General features: G+C 39.4%; 1 protein-coding gene across 4 annotated transcripts in view; it reads left to right on the top strand.

Annotated features, from left to right (window-relative positions):
• The window catches only part of CXADR (CXADR Ig-like cell adhesion molecule), a 56,101-nt gene that overhangs the window by 15,638 nt on the left and 23,242 nt on the right, over window positions 1–17,221 (top strand). For all 4 annotated transcript variants that reach the window (XM_053221830.1, XM_027077513.2, XM_027077511.2 and 1 more), the window contains exons 2-3: window positions 8,262–8,428; window positions 12,512–12,716. In XM_053221830.1, coding sequence (XP_053077805.1) covers window positions 8,262–8,428; window positions 12,512–12,716 — 372 coding nt within the window. The remainder of the gene's footprint in view (window positions 1–8,261; window positions 8,429–12,511; window positions 12,717–17,221) is intronic.

Below are 17,221 nucleotides of genomic sequence, written 5' to 3'. Positions count from 1 at the left end.
GTTCTAGGAGTTGCATTTTTGCACAGTTTGGAATATCTCAGTGAGTTGGTTGCTAACACAGGCATCTGTAGTATTTGTCATCAGACACACACAACAGAATTATACTTGTCCTGATCAACATGTCCCTTAAACATACCAGTTCCTGATTTACCCGGTTCATTTCTTAACATTAAAATAGTAACCCTTGGGGCACCTGGGTGACTCAGTCGGTTAAGCATCTCTTGATTTTGGCTCAGGTCATGATCTCACGGTTTGTGGGTTTGGACCCCATATCCAAATCCACGCTTGTCAGAATCTATTTCTTGGGATTCTTTTTCTCTCCTTCACTTTCTGCATGCACCCTCCCTCCCCCCTGCTTGCGTGTACACACATATGAATGCATATGCTCTCTCTCAAAAATAAATAAATACATTTAAAAAAAATAGTAACTGTTATGACATTTTTTGACATTTCTCATAAAAGTCAATATCAGGTGAATTACTTACGGCAATTGATGTTAAGGTCATCATAATGTACCTCTTCCCATGAACTCAAAGAAATCTGCAAGACTTTTGGAATGTAAATTTAAATTCTCCACCGCCCCCCCCTAGCTTTCCCCCTTTTTTGTTAAGTTTTTGGAATGACTAGATATTTTGAAAGGCCATGCATCAATATTTAGTGTTTTTTCTTTTTGCTTCATGTTGTTCTAAAGATGGTTGAAAAATAAGACTCTTCTTTAGCTGCAGTTGTGATTTTAGAATATTTACAAATAAAAGTTTTTCTCAATGTCTGATTTCTCTCATGTTAACATATACTATATGTAAAGTTGCATATGTGTTAATTTCTTATCAGGTTTACTAACATTTCTTGTAATGTTAGCATTAAAGAAAGCATCAGGGGGCACCTGAGTGGCTCAGTCGGTAAAGTATCTGACTTCGGTTCAGGTCATGATCTCATGGTTCATGAGTTCAAGCCCCACATCAGGCTCTGTGCTGACAGGTCAGAGCCTGGAGCTTGCTTCCAATTCTGTGTCTTCCTCTCTCTCTGCCCCTCCCCTCCTTATGCTCTCTCTCTGTCTCTCAAAAATAAATAAACATTGAAAAAAAATTTAAAAAAAAATCAGCCTTTGCTCCCATCAGAACATGACCAGGTTTGTTCAGCTTTTTCGCAGCTGTATCTTCTGTGTAGGGGTCATTCTGTTCCTTTGCTTTCCTGGATACATGGTTTCCCATGGCCCCCTTCCCATGCTTTTCCCATAAGGACTGATGGTCTTGTCTCCCATTAGTCACCTTTCCTCTTTCAAGCAGCTCCTTCACCTTCCCTCTGATCTGACCTTCGCTGTCTGCTTGAAGTTCAGCAGTTTTGCCCAATGCCAAGTCTGGGGGGTTATTTTTTATTATTCATTTTTTAATTTTTTTTTATAGTTTATGTATTTTGAGAGAGAGAGAATGAGAGAGAGAACGTGCAAACAAGATCTGAGGACTGAGATCACGACCTGAGCTGAAATCAAGAGTCAGATCTTAACCAACTGAGTGACCCAGGTGCCCCAAGTCTGGGGGTTTATTAAATTAGTCTTGGGACATACCCTCCAGAGATGAAGCCCCGAGACACTGTCAACTGAGTGAAAATATGTGTTTAAGGATGGGGCCGTATAAACAGTGTCAACAATAGAGGAACACATTGTGTAATGTAGAGGAGGGGGCAGTTCCCACTGTGAGGAACAGAGAGGAGGGAACAAGTAAGAGGTACTTTGATAAGTGGCTAGAGATGCTCTGAGTGGGAGAAGGTGGAGAGGGGGAAAGTGGGCAGCATGTACAAACACAGTGCTCCACAAATATGGACTTTCTTATCTTTCTGTCCTCAGTGCTTCCACTGATTTCTTTGATTTCCTATGTATGATTAGCCCCAGACACTTTGACAGTTATAGTTCCATCTTTAATAAAGGAAGGTCTTAACTGATTTCCACCTTTTAGTCATATTACAACTTAAGTTTTCTCCACTATTTTGAAATAGACCATCTTATATTTCTGGTAGATCCATTCTGTTTTCCTTCTGGTGTGAAGGTGCTTGTGTTTGTGGGTCGTGTTGTATTTTTTCTTTTCTTCTTTCTTGCTTTGGTCTTTAAAATCAAATGTAGGGTGCCTGGGTGGCTCAGTCGGTTAGGCAAACCAACTCCTGGCTTCCACTCAGGTTGTAATTTCGTGGTTTGTGAATTCGAGCCCTGTGTTGGGCTCTGCAGCTGGCACTGTGGAGCCTGCTCGGGATTCTCCCCACGCTCCCCCTTCTGCCCCTCCCCTGCTCGTGCTATCTCTGTCTCTCTCAAAATAAATAAATAAACTTAAAAAAAAAAATAAACTGTGAAATGTTCACTGAGGGTACAGGGTAGGAAGCACACAGTAAAGCAACTTCAGTAAAGCAGGAAAAGTGCTTATGATGGAGGACTTGTCAGTTGCCCAAGATGTACATAGAGCACATCTAATTCAATCCATGTTTGGGCACAAGGAATGCTTCCTAGAAGAAGTGCCTGGACTCAGACATGATCTTTAAAATCCCGGTCCATATGCCATCACTGGTCAGACTTCACGTTTAATATCTTGTTGATATACATAAAGACATGAAAAATATGTTTGAAGCTGTTCTCTTTGTTTCCCAAGTGATAGAAAAACAGAAAGCCTTCCTTCATTCAGCAAATTTGTTAAAAGCTAGCTTGTGGTTTTCTTACCTAATACAGTTAAATTTGTGTCTTTTCTTTAATAGCTTTTGTGTTCTCCATTTTTAAGACTTTATCCACTCAACATTATTGAAAATCCCTATGTTTACTTCTTTCTTTTTTAAAAAATCAACCATAAGGTTTCAGTGAGCGCTTTTCATTTGCCTATGATTTTAAGATTGTGATAAGGAAAAGATCGCTGAAGACCATCCAGGTTAATGTGTAGCTTAAATTTGAAGAAGTCAGTTAAAGAAATGAAAGCAGAAGGGAAGCAAAAATGAGATAAAAACAGAGAGGGAGACAAACCATAAAAGACTCTTAAATACAGAGAACAGACTGAGAGTTCCTGGAGGGGTGTTGGGTGGGGGGGATGAGCTAAATGGGCAAGGGGCATAAAGGAGGGCACTTGTTGGGATGAGCACTGGGAGCTATGTAAGTGTTCTATTCCTGTAATCATTATTACACTGTATGTTAACTAACTTGGATTTAAATTAAAAAAAAAAAAAAGAGAAATCAAAGTAGGTCATCAGTTCAAAATGTTGCCTTCCAGCTAGAGGAATGGAGTCTTCCATTATCTCCAGTTTTACTCCATTCTTAGGGTAGCAGCAATTCTAATGTTTGGTAGGAGATGACCACATCAAGGCTAGAAAAGTACTTGGGTGAGCTGGTGTCATTTTGATGCTGCAGTAGAAGGCAGACCGGGCAGAAGAGAAGCTCTGAAGATTCAAATGATTTAAAGTCTGGAGGTTAAAAAAAAAAGCAAGCAGAAAACCAGGAGATGTTATTTTAGTCACTGCCAAAAATGCGTTGTGATTCAGTTTGTTTTCTTATATAATCCAGTGCTGAGCACTTATTCACTGGATTCAGCGAATACTTGTGGTTGATAATGTTCTTCTATGCATTTAATCACACTGAATATAAGTTTGAATAACATCATAAGATTTGTTATTTGATTTAGTTTTCAGACCATGTTTGAACCTGCAAGTAGTTTGTAAGTTAAATTATCGCTCAATTTGCTGCATAAATAGAATTGGGCAGCACATATTAGGAAAGAATCCCCGGAGACACGGCATGGGACCAAGTGTCTGCCTTTTGTCTTGTATTAATTTGTGACTGTTGCATACTTCAACACTTGAAAAACTATGCCTCTGTGCAAAGAGGACCCTTCAATGTTGCTAGGAAACCCAATAACTGTTTTGTACAATCTTGAGATTTTAATTCATTTCTAGTGCGACACATTGAAGAGCAGTTGAATGCTTTAAGCATTTTTTTGGAAAAAAATACTGAAAGCCATTTAAAGAGCTGTTTAAAAAAGTTTTTTAGCAGCATACACATTAAGAGAATGTCAGTGTAAAGCAGAAATGGGCAATCACCCTTCTTAAAATCTCAGTTTTGAAACAATAACTGCTGTTAAGAGTTTGGTATATATCTTTCCAGATCATTTTAATACATATGTAACTATTTCCTGAGGTAGTCTTTTAAGATAAAAATAATTTTTATGTGTCAAACAAGAGAATGAAAGATACTGTCATGAAAAACTAAGTTGCATTTTATTCTAATGACTGTGCAATAGAAGTACAGAGTATGGTTAGGAGGACTTGAACATTATACACATTTAGATGTTTGATGTCATTGAACTTTGTTACTTTTTTTTTTTAAGTTTACTTTTGAGAGAGAGCTTGAGTGAGTGTGGGAGGGACAGAGAGAGGGAGAGAGTAACTCTTTTTTTTTTATTTTTATAAAATAAAAACTCTAGGGGCGCCTGGGTGGCGCAGTCGGTTAAGCGTCCGACTTCAGCCAGGTCACGATCTCGCGGTCCGTGAGTTCGAGCCCCGCGTCAGGCTCTGGGCTGATGGCTCGGAGCCTGGAGCCTGTTTCCGATTCTGTGTCTCCCTCTTTCTCTCTGCCCCTCCCCCGTTCATGCTCTGTCTCTCTCTGTCCCCAAAATAAATAAAAACGTTGAAAAAAAAATAAAAAATAAAATAAAAACTCTAAAAGCACTGAATAACCTGAAAGTTTAATAATTAATAGCAAAATTTCACTCTCATATATTGTTCCTTCCATATTTTTGGGCTATGTCTTGATTCATTTTGGAATGGAATTTTCATTCTGGAGTACACTTAGCTTGTTCTTATCTTAATACATAAAGTATTAATATCCAAATTAAGTGCAGGTAACAAATTATAGTAGCTATGGAAAGAAGATCTTCAAGTAACAGGAACAATTTATGGGGGATTTAGTACTCTTTTTCCACCTTTATAAAACTGATCAAATTTATAATCCGTTCTTTTTCTGCTAGCGTGCAAGGAACTACAACAGAAGATAAGGGTATCCACAATTTCTTTTAACTGTTTTGGAGCCTAATGATTTAAATTGGGACATGAGTTTTTAGAATTCACTTAATACAACGTATTATGGAAAGAAGATAAGCTCATCAACATCTAGAGCATATGACAAAAACCATGGAGGCTATCTAAATCAACTTTGCAAGAAAGCTTATAAAGGAAAAAAACCCTTGCATAGTATGTGCTAAGTGCCAATTGGATAATAAAGAGAGCAGAAAGTAAAGTACTATGAATATGCATATAAAGACAGAAAGAAAAATCAGTGTAGGTTGAAGGTAGGAGAATGAATGTCTTAGTGAATGAGGTAGGAATGGAACTGAGTTTATTAGAAAAGGTAAACTGTGTATATTCAGAGGACTGAATATTAATTCAAGAGAAGCACTTGAGATTATACATGCAAAAATCAAATAATTTTAAATAGAATGTGGGCACGAAATGGAGATTGAAATAGTAATGGGTCTTTTTTAGGATATTGAATAAAATAGTCCATTTGGGTTGAATCAGTGAGTTGGATGGTATATCATCAGTGTTTGCTGTGTAACAAACCAACCCAAACCCTAAAGGCTTCAAACAAAAACTGTGTGCGAGTTCACGATCCTGGGGGTCGTCATTTTAGGCTGTGCTGAGATAGGGAGTTCTAGGCTCACTCATAGGGCTGCAGACAACTGGTCTAGGTTGGGGCTGGGTTTTCTGGGTGTCTGCATGTTGAGTGGTTGCAGCTGTTGGTTGAAACCTCAGTTCTCTCCTGTGTGGTTTGGTCACTTAGTGGCAGGGGTCTGAGGGCAAGAGTGGGAGCAACAGGATCTTTTGAGACTTTGCCTTGGAACTCACACAGCAGCACTCTTTTGGTCAGAGTTAGGCCAGCCTCTGATTTAAGGGAGGGTAGAGTACATGTCCAGTTTTAATATGCTTTTTGAGGAGTGCACTTAAATGTGATTAAAAGCTTAGGATGATGCTCGAATATAAATGGCTTGTGTGTTATCTTGCTTTTCTTTCATTCTCAATCTATTAGCTTTAACTTTATTAGCATTTTATTATAAGTGACAGATATGCATTAACCTTCTTTGAGGGATAATGGAAAGGATTTTGGGATGGCTAATAATTTAATTCTATATTTGGCTTGGTCTGTTGGAATTTATTATTTGAAAAACAACATCAAAATCATCATTATGGAGAATTAGGACTCACATTTACTTTTTTTTTTTTTTAAAGTAGGCTCCATGCCCAGCATGGAACCCAGTGCTGGGCTTGAACTCATGACCCTGAGATCAAGACCTGAGCTGAGATCAAGAGTTGGATGCTTAACTGACTGAACTACCCAGCCACCCCATTCTTAATTTTGCTCTAAAATGTTAATATGTTGGTCACAGCAGGGGAAAGAAAAGAGAGAGAGGCAGGTCTCATGTACCATAATCTTAGTGCTTAGGACCTCTTCCAGATCATCACTGAGCCCTGAAAGTCAGTGTTAGGTTATGGAGAGGACCAAATGTTATGACCATTCGAAACTCTGGTTCTGTATACGTTGATACTTCAAGTTTATATGCAAGAAAATGTTGGGTTATCAAAAGGAAAACAGATGTGACAAACTAGTGCTGTGCAAACTTTTATAGTGTAAGTAGTTTAAAAAAATAAGTTCTGTGTGATAGTTTATTTACATGCTAAATTTGCATTTCATATCATATTGTTGGCTTTTTCAGACTTTGATCTTCTAAGACCTACCTAGTGAACAAACCTATTTTTATATGTGAGTTGATATGAACAAAATTGCTTTCCTCTTGACAAACAAAATGTGAATTTATTAAACTCAGTGTTTTTTTCTCTGATATTTATCAAGAAACAACCATTTTGCTTGTAGTTTACTTTTAACTTTTTTTTTTTTTTTGGCATGTAAGTGGTACGAGTTTTGCAGCAAAGAGGAGACTTTTTGTTCTGTTCTTACAAAGATACGGTGGGTTTAGGGGGTGCCTGGGTGGCTCAGTCGGTTAAGTGTCTGTCTTCAGCTCAGGTCATGATCAGGTTTCCTGAGTTCGAGCTCTGCATCAGGCTCCCACAGAACCTGCTTCAGATCCTCTGTCCCCATCTCTCTCTGCCTCTCCCCTGCTTCTGTACCTCTCTCTCTCAAAAATAAATAAATATTACAAAAAAAAAAAATCAGTGGGTTTAAGCCATTTCTTTTTAACAAACTCAGAAGAGTTTTGGAATTTTTGTTTGGGGTTTAGGACATCTTATTTTGGTTTTTACATACTTTTCAAATATTGCCATTAATGGTTATTAATTCTCTGTGACCTAAGTGGAAGTTTCATAGAATACAAATTCCAGAACAAGTTATGGAATTTTAAGATGTCTTTTTAACAATAATAAGTATGACAGACATTTTTCAGAAGAGAAATAGGAAGAGAGAAACAGTAAGAAAAGTCTTCCAGATAATACTAAGGCCAAATATTTGGTAAATTAAAAAATACATAATTTTTTTTTAAGTTTATTTATTTTGAGAGACAGAGAGTGGGGGAAGGGCAGAGAGAGAGAGGGAGAGAATCCCAGGCAGACTGTCAGTACGGAGCCCAACATGGGTCTTGATCTCACAAACCGTGAGATCATGACCTGAGCTGAAACCAAGAGTCGGATGCTTAACCAACTGAGCCAAATAAATAAATATTTATTTATTTATTTTGTGTAAGCTCTGTGCCCATTGTGGGGCTTGAACTCATAACCAGAGATTAAGAGCACATGTTCTACTGACTGAGCCAGCCAGGCACCCCTAATTTAATAAAAATTTAGAATTGAAGAAGCCTTGGTGGAAAACATGTCACAATTCATCAGCATGTGCCCCAGCAGCAAGAGTTCCCAGTGTGTCTGTGGCACTGTGACAAGTTTGAATTAATGTAGCCTGAGCTGGTATGATATCATTGACCTTTTAGAGACTGTAGTTAAGTTTACTTTTAAAACATCTACTTGGATATAGAATACCCTCTACCAATAGAAACTTGTATTGCACATAATGTTGGGAGATTCACAGTGCCCTTAAAGGAAATTGTATCAAACGAGATGTTATTAATATTGGCATTCCATTTCTACAAGGCACAAGCTAAAAACTGGGGACCACTGTGTTTGGACCTCCTCACTCTGGTCCCAAATTACAGCCTGTACTCTTGAACAGCTGGGGTGTGCTGAGCATGCTACCAGCCTAACAGCAGATGCTTAGTCCATGTGCATGTTTCTTTCTCCAGATTTCACCAGAAGTTTAAGTATCACTACTCCTGATCAGATGATTGAAAAGGCCAAAGGGGAAACTGCTTATTTGCCCTGCAAATTTACCCTTAGTCCAGAAGACCAGGGACCACTGGACATCGAGTGGCTGTTATCACCGGCTGATAATCAGAAGGTGGATCAAGTGGTAAGTTTGCTAAGTGCTTGCTCACCCACCAGAAGTCTAGAACTTGTCTTAAGTGTCCATCACTATGCCGATCACATGGACGGGGTGGGGATAGGGGGAGCTATGAGGAAAGCCCAGACTTCTCTCTCTTGTGATATGGGGGAGGAAAGCAGTCACTCTGGCAGAAAGTGAGGACATGTGTAATGGAGTGAAATGGATAACAAGTGGCCTAAGCTTTCTTAGAGAAAGCTTTAAGGAAGAAGAGGAACTTAGGAATGTTCTGAAATCTGGAGTTCGAAGTGTGAGCCACAGCATGGTGGGAGGAGGAGCGTATGGAGCAGGCATGATGCATGGCAGGAATATGCATAATGTGCCAGGGGACCACGAGGAAACTAGACTTTGTGAAGAATTGGATGGAATTCAGTTTTTTGTTTTTGTTCTTTTTAGAATTCAGTGTTGTTATTGTTGTTTTAATGTTTATTTTTTTGAGAGAGAGAGACAGAGCACAAGCAGGGGAGGGGCAGAGAGAGGGAGGCACAGAATATGAAGCAGGCTCCAGGCTCTGAGCTATCAGCACAGAGCCCGACGTGCAGCTTGAACTCACAGACTGTGAGATCATGACCTGAGCCAAAGGCAGACCCTCAACTGACTGAGCCGCCAAGCACCCCTGGAATTCAGTTTTTAACACAAGGATTCTCTTACCTGTGTAAGGGTCACCGTGTGTAACAATGTAATGTAGGTACATATTATGACAGAGTCTGTTTTCTGTATTCTTCAAGTTAAATATCCTGTGTAATGAATTTCTTAGAAAGCAAAGCCTTCATACCAGAACAATTTATAAACTATCTAATTTTACATTAAAAAAATTAAATAGCAAAATATTGTTATAGAAGTTTTTCTTTAAAAAAAAATTTTTTTTTTAAGTTTATTTTTGAGAGGGAGAAAGAGGAGACAAAGTGCAAGCGGGGGAGGGGCAGAGAGAGAGGGAGACACAGAATCTGAAGCAGGCACCAGGCTCTGAGCTGTGAGCACAGAGCTGGACGTGGGGCTCCAACTCATGGACTGCAAGATCCTGAGCTGAAGTCGGATACTTAATTAACTGAGCCACCCAGGCTCCCCTATAGAAGTTTTTTCTGATTATAAAGTATTAAGAGCCTAATGTAGAAAACCTAGAAATCCAGAAGTGGCACAAAGGAGGGAAATTGCCCAATAATCTAATTTCCAAATACATATATCACACTTTACCTTTTAATGGTACCAAAATATTTCACCTAACTTAGGATGTTGCCTATTAGCTTTGTCTGACACATTTAATTTTATTTATTCTCTTAATTTTGTTTAAAGATTTTATTATTTTTTAAAAGTAATCTCTACCCCCAGCATGGGATTTAAACTCACAACCCCAAGATCAAGAGTTGTACACTCTACTGGGCAAGCCAGCCAGGCTCCCACTGACACATTTAATTCTTAAAAATAACATTTTATTAGACCAGGGAGAGAAAAATAAATGTAAATATTTTAGAGGAATATAGTAACATACATTTGGAAGAGAAAATTTATTTTTATTTATGGTCCATCTAAAAGAAGGGGTTATTAAGCCATTTAACGACTGTATCAGTGCAGTGAAATACTTACTGTTTTTGGCAATTTCACGCAGGTTTCCCATGATGTATTTCTGAAGGAAAAAAATGAACGTCTTTCCCAGGTTGTGAATGACTAGGGCCACCCCCTCCAAGCACATACTTCTGCCCTGATTCTGCTACCGCAACTGCCTTCTATCTCCCTAAGCAAAATAGAGCCTAACTCATTTTGTCTGCTCAGCCCAGAAATCCTGCACCTCCCTGTCTTGCTCTGCTGTGCCTTGTCTCTCCTTCCATGTCAGTGCCAGCACCCCGAACACAGGCTTCTTTCTACCTGAGGTTCTGTGTACTCCTCACACCCTAGCCATTGCAGAGGCCATCTCCCCTTAGAGCCCATGACTGCTCCCCCAGTTCACATGAATGAATGGAAAGCACGGGTCTTCAGTGCTTCTGGCTTAGGACTCAGGTGTTAAGCTGTGTGACAAGGTACATCTAGAGACCAGGAAGCACAGTATTTTGTGAAAGGAGGACCCAAAGTCTTCTGTGCTGAGAGTGGGAGGCACAGCTTTGTCACCTACAGACTTTTGAGACAAGTATGAGACTAGAGACTGGGTTTAAGTGTCCATTTCTGGGTTTAGAAACCTGGCCTCTAACCTAAAACACTAAAATCAAACCAAAAGATAGGTAAAAGGGACAGGAAAAGATTGATGCAAAAGAGGATGCTGATAGAGAATTTCAGTTACATTATATGTTAGCTGAGCCATTATTTACTTCAGTTAAATTAGTAGTCACTATGGTGGGGGACTGGACTGGAGAACTTACCATCCTTGTTTCTTGTATGATTTTAGTCTGCAAACAGTTACCGTGTCCTGTGCACTTACTGTGTGCTGGGCAGTGTTGTATATAGTTCAATTACATATACTTATTTAAGCCTTAAAACAACACCCTAAATGAGAATCATTACACATGTGAAGAAGAGGAAATGGATGTCCAGAAATTTGAAGGAACATGCCCAGGGGCACACAGCTAGCAACAGAGCTGTTGGGGTTTGAACTCAGGTCTCTCTCACTCCCCTCTTGCGCCTTATTCTCCTTTGCACTATCCTGTACTGCCTCCCACATTTCATAAGCCTCTGTCCTCATGTGTGAAATAGGAACAAATACACATACCTCTCAGGATTGTGATAAGAATTCACTGAAATACTATATGCGTAAGGATTTTGTAAGCTTAAAATGACACAAAAAAGTTAATAAAGTCAGTACCAAGTCAAATGGATCTGATTTGCATCTTAGCCGTGTGACTTTGCAAAAATTGATCTCTAAGAGCCACTGCTTTCCTCAGCTTCAAGGTTAAATGTGGACAGTGGCACCACCCTGGCAGAGTTGTGAAGAGGAATCAAAATTGCCTGGCAAATGTTAGTTTTTCATTTCATAACCACCACTTGTAATATTGTTTTCATGGGAAAATACTAAGAGAGTTTACAAAATAACTTAACAGTGAGGACACCTTGTCAGATGCTCCTTAAAGGCCTATTAAGGTGCGTTTATAACAAAATACGAGGGATTGAGTGGAGTAGATTGAATAAGGGAGTCAGTTAAATGCAGAGGAAGATAGGACAGCCTCATGAGTTCACAGTGTTGCTATTGACAAGTCAGTGTGAAAAGTAGATGCAGCAAAGACAGTGATGGTTTGTGTTTATAGAGCAAGTCAGCTGTGGATCTTTCAGTTGTTGCTTTTACTTACTTAACAAACTGATACTGAGTGCTTCCTAGATACAGACATTTAATATGTAAGTTAAAACATCTAGTGGGTAAGGTAGTGGGCTTAGCATGGCTGTTGCACAGGGGAGGTGATAATACAGAAAAGAATCCAAATCCCTGCCATCAAGAAATTCCTACAGATGACACTATTTCTGATTATACTGCCCATAGTTAACATCTCAGATAAAAGTTACCTGCTGGATATGGACTATAGTCATGTTCTCTGATTATTATTTGAGTTTGATGCCAAAGTGTGTGACCATATTCAAGGATCAGTTGGTCTCTGTTTTCTTTTCTTTTTTAAGGTTTTTAAAAATTTTTTAACGTAAATTTATTTTTGAGAGACAGAGTGTGAGCTGGAGAGATATGGAGAGAGAGGGAGACACTGAATTCGAAGCAGGTTCCAGGCTCTGAGCTGTCAGCACAGAGCCCAACGTGGGGCTCGAACTCACAGACGGTGAGATCATGACCTGAGTCAAAGTTGGACGTTTAACTGTTCTAAGTGATCTCTACACCCACCATGGGGCTCGAACTTCCAACCCGGAGATCAGAAGTCACATGCTCCACTGACTGAGCCAGCCAGGCACCCATGATCTGTTTTTTAAATCTGTGATTTGAGTAATTGTAGGTTTCCTGATAATACTGTGTTTTTATTTTTATTTTTTTGGATCTGCAGAAAGTACCGTGGCATATCCAGAACTCCTGTAATGAGACAGAGGGTTGGTTTGCTTGTTTATTTTTCCTCCTGTCTTATTTTCTTTCAGATTATTTTATATTCTGGAGACAAAATTTATGATGACTACTATCAAGATCTGAAAGGACGAGTGCATTTTACAAGTAATGATCTCAAATCTGGCGATGCATCAATAAATGTAACAAATTTACAGTTGTCAGATATTGGCACATATCAGTGCAAAGTGAAAAAAGCTCCTGGTGTTGGAAATAAGAAGATTCAGCTGACAGTTCTTGGTAAGTTATTTGTTTTAAATGGTACTTGTTAAGAGGGTAGTACAACATGGTTCTGTAGGAGCATTTGAAGGAATTCGAATGTCCTCAGATAACATAGAACATAAAGCTAACATACTTTTTTGGATTAAAAAAAATAAGAGTGACTAGCTTCTTTGTGAAATTCATAAAAGAGTTTAAAGGTAAATGAAGGAGTTTTGTGATATGAAAAAAGAACCCTAAGCCAGGCATTAGGAGATGAGGGATTTTTTTTGTTGTTGTTTTTTTGTTTTGTTTTGTTTTGTATTCTCAGATTTGCCTTGAGACTGAAATGGAATCTCTTCATTTCCTGGGCCTCAGCCTACCTTTTTGAAACAAAAGGATTTAATTATCCTTAAATCTCTATCCTTTTCCATTCAGTTCAGAAGTGTTTGTTATGGACACTTTAAGCTTTTTTCAAACTACATAACTCAGTAAGTGAGATTTCTACGATGAATGGTTGGAGTATTTAGAACAGAGAAGTGAAATATAGTAGAAGGTTGGGATAAGGTCCTTACACATCAGATAATCACTTAACCTCCCTGAGGATCACTGATTTTCATCCTTAAAGTAAAGGGATTAGATAGGTGATCACTAGATGTCTTGTTGTCTCCATGACAGTTAAGGAGATAAGTAAACTTTCAGAGACTCAATGTTTAGTCTTCTCCAGATTCTGTGGTTGTGCACAAATACTCCTAATTCCTTCCAGTCGAGAAACTGAAAGGTTATTGTTCGTAAATACACTTCTAAAATACTGCAGTAGACTTTACACAAAAGTATAACAGCTACTACATAGAAAACCACAACTGTCTAGCTCTGTTTTATGACAGGAAATTCCCTTTCTTTGTGACCTAAGGTCTCCTGGTTTGGGTTACATTTGGAGACCCACTTTGTGTAGGAATTTTGGATTGCTAGAACTGCCTAGCACACCCCTAGAAATAACTGATCAAGCCAGTTCTCTCCCACATCCTCATTCCTTTTGTTTTAGACAACTGATCAATGTGGGGAGGATGGAAAATTGATGTATTGGATTCCAGACTCATTTAGAACATCCCACTTTTCTAAAGAATGAGTATCAGAGCAAGTAGAGACTAGGAACAAGAATGTGGGTTTTTGTGCACTCCAGTGGCAAATTCAGGGTGTTTTGGTTGGTATGGCAGTCTTCCACTTGAGTAGCACACCAAGGCCCTGGTAAAAGGCACTTCATCCTAAATGGCCCTAGTTCAAAATGTTTCCTATGGTAATGTTGGAAATTCTAGCTTTCTGTGTCTACATTTAGTAAGCATGGAGTTACCTTTCTTTTTCATAAATGTGAAAGCAGGTAAAAGTTTAATAATTTGTCTGAACTTTTATCCCAGATGCAGGTATATTTAGGATTATAACTCTGATTGTGTATCTTCTTTTAACAATGCTCTCCAGAAAGCATTGTGTTAAGACATATATGGAATTTTAACTGGTCCATGATGTACCAGTCAGACTGTACGTGTTATTGGAATTATTTGTTGTGGACCCTGAGGTGGGCAGGTACACTGGGAAGAATTTGTTGGCACACATTTCCAGAAGCAGTGTGAATAAGCACAGTGTGTGTGAGTGTGTGTATGTTCCCATCGGACCAAGTTCTGGATTGAATTTGCAGTTCCTGACTAAGGAATCATTACAGCAAAAGGCAGCTCATGTCCTAGAAGGAACCTGGGTCAGTAATAATGGTTGGCACATGATGTGGCTAAGCACATTGGTGACAGCAGCCATGACTGCCATGCAGGAACCTCACAAGCCAGCATCTCACACCTCAAGATAGGTAAGTGAGAAGCATTGACACAGTAACTCTCTTTGTTAGCTCTGGAGGGGATCACCTTGGCCAGGCAAGCTGTGAATCCAAACCAGAGAGGGAGAGACGGGTTAAGTGGAAGAGAAGAGGAGAAAGGGAAGTGATTGCTGAAGGGCAATGGGGATGACTGTGATTTGAGAGGCTGTGTCAGAGCTGGAGGAGAATTTCTTGTAACTTTCTCTTCCATCTTTTCAGATGAGTCATGGCTGCTGCTGGGAGAAAACTATCAGAATTTTGAAAGGGGGGGGGGTGATGCCTGGCTGACTCAGTCAGAAGAGCATGTGGCTCTTGATCCTTGGGCTGATGAGTTCGAGCCCCATGTTGGGTGTAGAGATTAAATAAATAAACTTTAAAAAAAAAAAAAGAGTTGGATGGAAGCTTATCTGTTAGCTTTTCCTGAAAAATCTGTTTGTATAGTCTGGAAGAAAGATAAAACAAAGAGGCCTCTAGGGACCAGATTGAGTGTTAGTCCAGTGGAGCTCAGTTCACTTGAAGGCTTGACTATATAATACCTTGATTTTCTTGTGGGAATCTGGAGGTGATGCCATCATGGTGTTCACAGAATAATGAGAGTTTATCTCTTGAGCCCTATGTGCTGTGTGGACATGGACAGGGATGACTGTTAGTTGCCTAGGTGTGAGGGGTGATGTGTTACTATAGCTTGCCCCATTGTCAGAGCCTGCCCAGCTCTTTCAGATATGCCAAAATTCCTGTGGATGTAGCTCAGTAACAAAGAGAATTGATGGAGGGTTAGTATGGTGGTCAGATATCACTACCACCTTCTGATAGGACCTCTGATAGGGCATATTATTGAGACCCTTTGGTATAAACAGACTGGGTTGTCTTGAAGAGTAGAGTACCAGTCATTCCCTGTATGTGTATAGTGCACGAGCATGTGGAGTAGCTCACTGGCCTTGAGGGGCCTGAGGGATTTGCAATCCATTGGTAAGGAGTGTGGCATTTGTTTTCCATTTTTTGCTTTGAAATGATTTTAGTTTTATAGAAAAGTTTCTCCAATAGAAAATGGATTAAATTTAAAAAATCTGTAATTAAAAAAAAATATATATATATACACATACATACATATATGTATGTATGTATGTGTATGTATCATGGGACCATTTTTGAGACTATGCAAATATCTTGTTTCTCCCTCAGATTTTTGCCCATTGATTTCTATGTGTGACTTCACCTGGACTCGGTATTTTTGTTGTTGTTACATAAAGTAATCCATTTGTTATAGGCTAGCGGTGTTTCAAATGGTGAAACTGATCTACTGGTCTTTTTATCTTTCTTTTCTATAGTGTTTATTTTTGAGAGAGCAAGTGAGCAGGGGAGGTGCAGAGAGGGAGGGAAAGAGAATCCCAAGCAGGCTTCATGCTGTCAGTGCAGACCCTGACATGGGGCTTGAACTCATGAACCATGAGATTATGACCTAAACCAAAATCAAGACTCGGACACTCAACTGACTGAGCCACCCAGGCACCCCTGGTCTCCTAGTCTTTGAAGTCCTTTAGTCTTGTGATGGCAAACTTTACTGTGATGGCAGAAGTGGTGCTGTAGGTCCAGTAATCACTGGCTACCATTTCCATGTGGGAGCCACAGTACCTGGTCCTCACAGCTCTTCCTTTCATCTTGATTTTGCCACAGTGTACTTAGTGTGCTGGCTTATTTCTCATATTTACCAATAGTTCCGACCTTGTGTTTAGCCATGTTACTGCAAACTAGATCTAAGCCCAGGAAGCCTGGTATTTTGAACCAAGCAAAAATAGCTTTCCTGGATGAATGATGTGATGATAAATTATACCCTGTCCCATATAGGAATTTCGAGTGTTCTTCCTATAGACTGATGTAGGCCACTAACATGGAGGGGTGATGATGCAGGACATATGGAGTACAACACTAGTAGACCTTGAGACACTGCCCAAGTGCAAGGTGATAGACATGCACCTTTACTTGAGAAGGACTGTTGGCTATGCTAATAATCATGGAGGCAAATGTTCTGGGGACATTGGCCAGGTGTCCTGGAACTCCAGGCCAAAGAAACATTAGAAGACAAGACTTTTCTGTGTTCCTTTGTGGTTTCTTTATCTTTCTTTCAGGATAGCCAAGTGCCATGGATTAAGAGTTTTCTTCCCTGTGGTATGATGGTTGGGGTTAGCATGTAAAAGACTTGGCACTTTCTCTTCCCAATGGAAAGCAGGTGGACCACTCCAGAGTGACACCCAGAAGCCAGTGTTGGTGAAGTCTTATTCTGATATAGAGTATGGATCTCAAGCTCTGTGGCAGCCACTTTAAGTAACTGCCCGTTATTGGATATGTTGGTTTATGGGAAAGAGATATTTTCAGGAGAAAAGATGAAGATTAGGGTTAGAATACTTGGTACCAATAGATATTTGATGTAGAAAGGATTGCTTTAATATCTCACTTACTGCTAGTTTATGTAATAAAAGGTTTATTTGGTAGTTTGAAGAAATGGAGAATAAAGCTCATTTCAGTGGAGATTCACAGGATGAAATGATTTGCATTAGACTGAATTAAAAGTCTAATTGATGTAGTCCCCAGAGCGACTGACCAATCTGAAAAAGAAACAAATTTTCTTAGGAAAATCATCAGTGCATTTAAATAAATGCATGTGTTGATCCTTATTAAAAAGTACGGT

Source organism: Acinonyx jubatus, chromosome C2, assembly GCF_027475565.1.
Source record: "Acinonyx jubatus isolate Ajub_Pintada_27869175 chromosome C2, VMU_Ajub_asm_v1.0, whole genome shotgun sequence".
NCBI classification, from domain to species: domain Eukaryota; kingdom Metazoa; phylum Chordata; class Mammalia; order Carnivora; family Felidae; genus Acinonyx; species Acinonyx jubatus.
The sequence above is the reverse complement of the archived record's forward strand: the minus strand, read 5'-3'. Positions and strand labels throughout refer to the sequence as shown.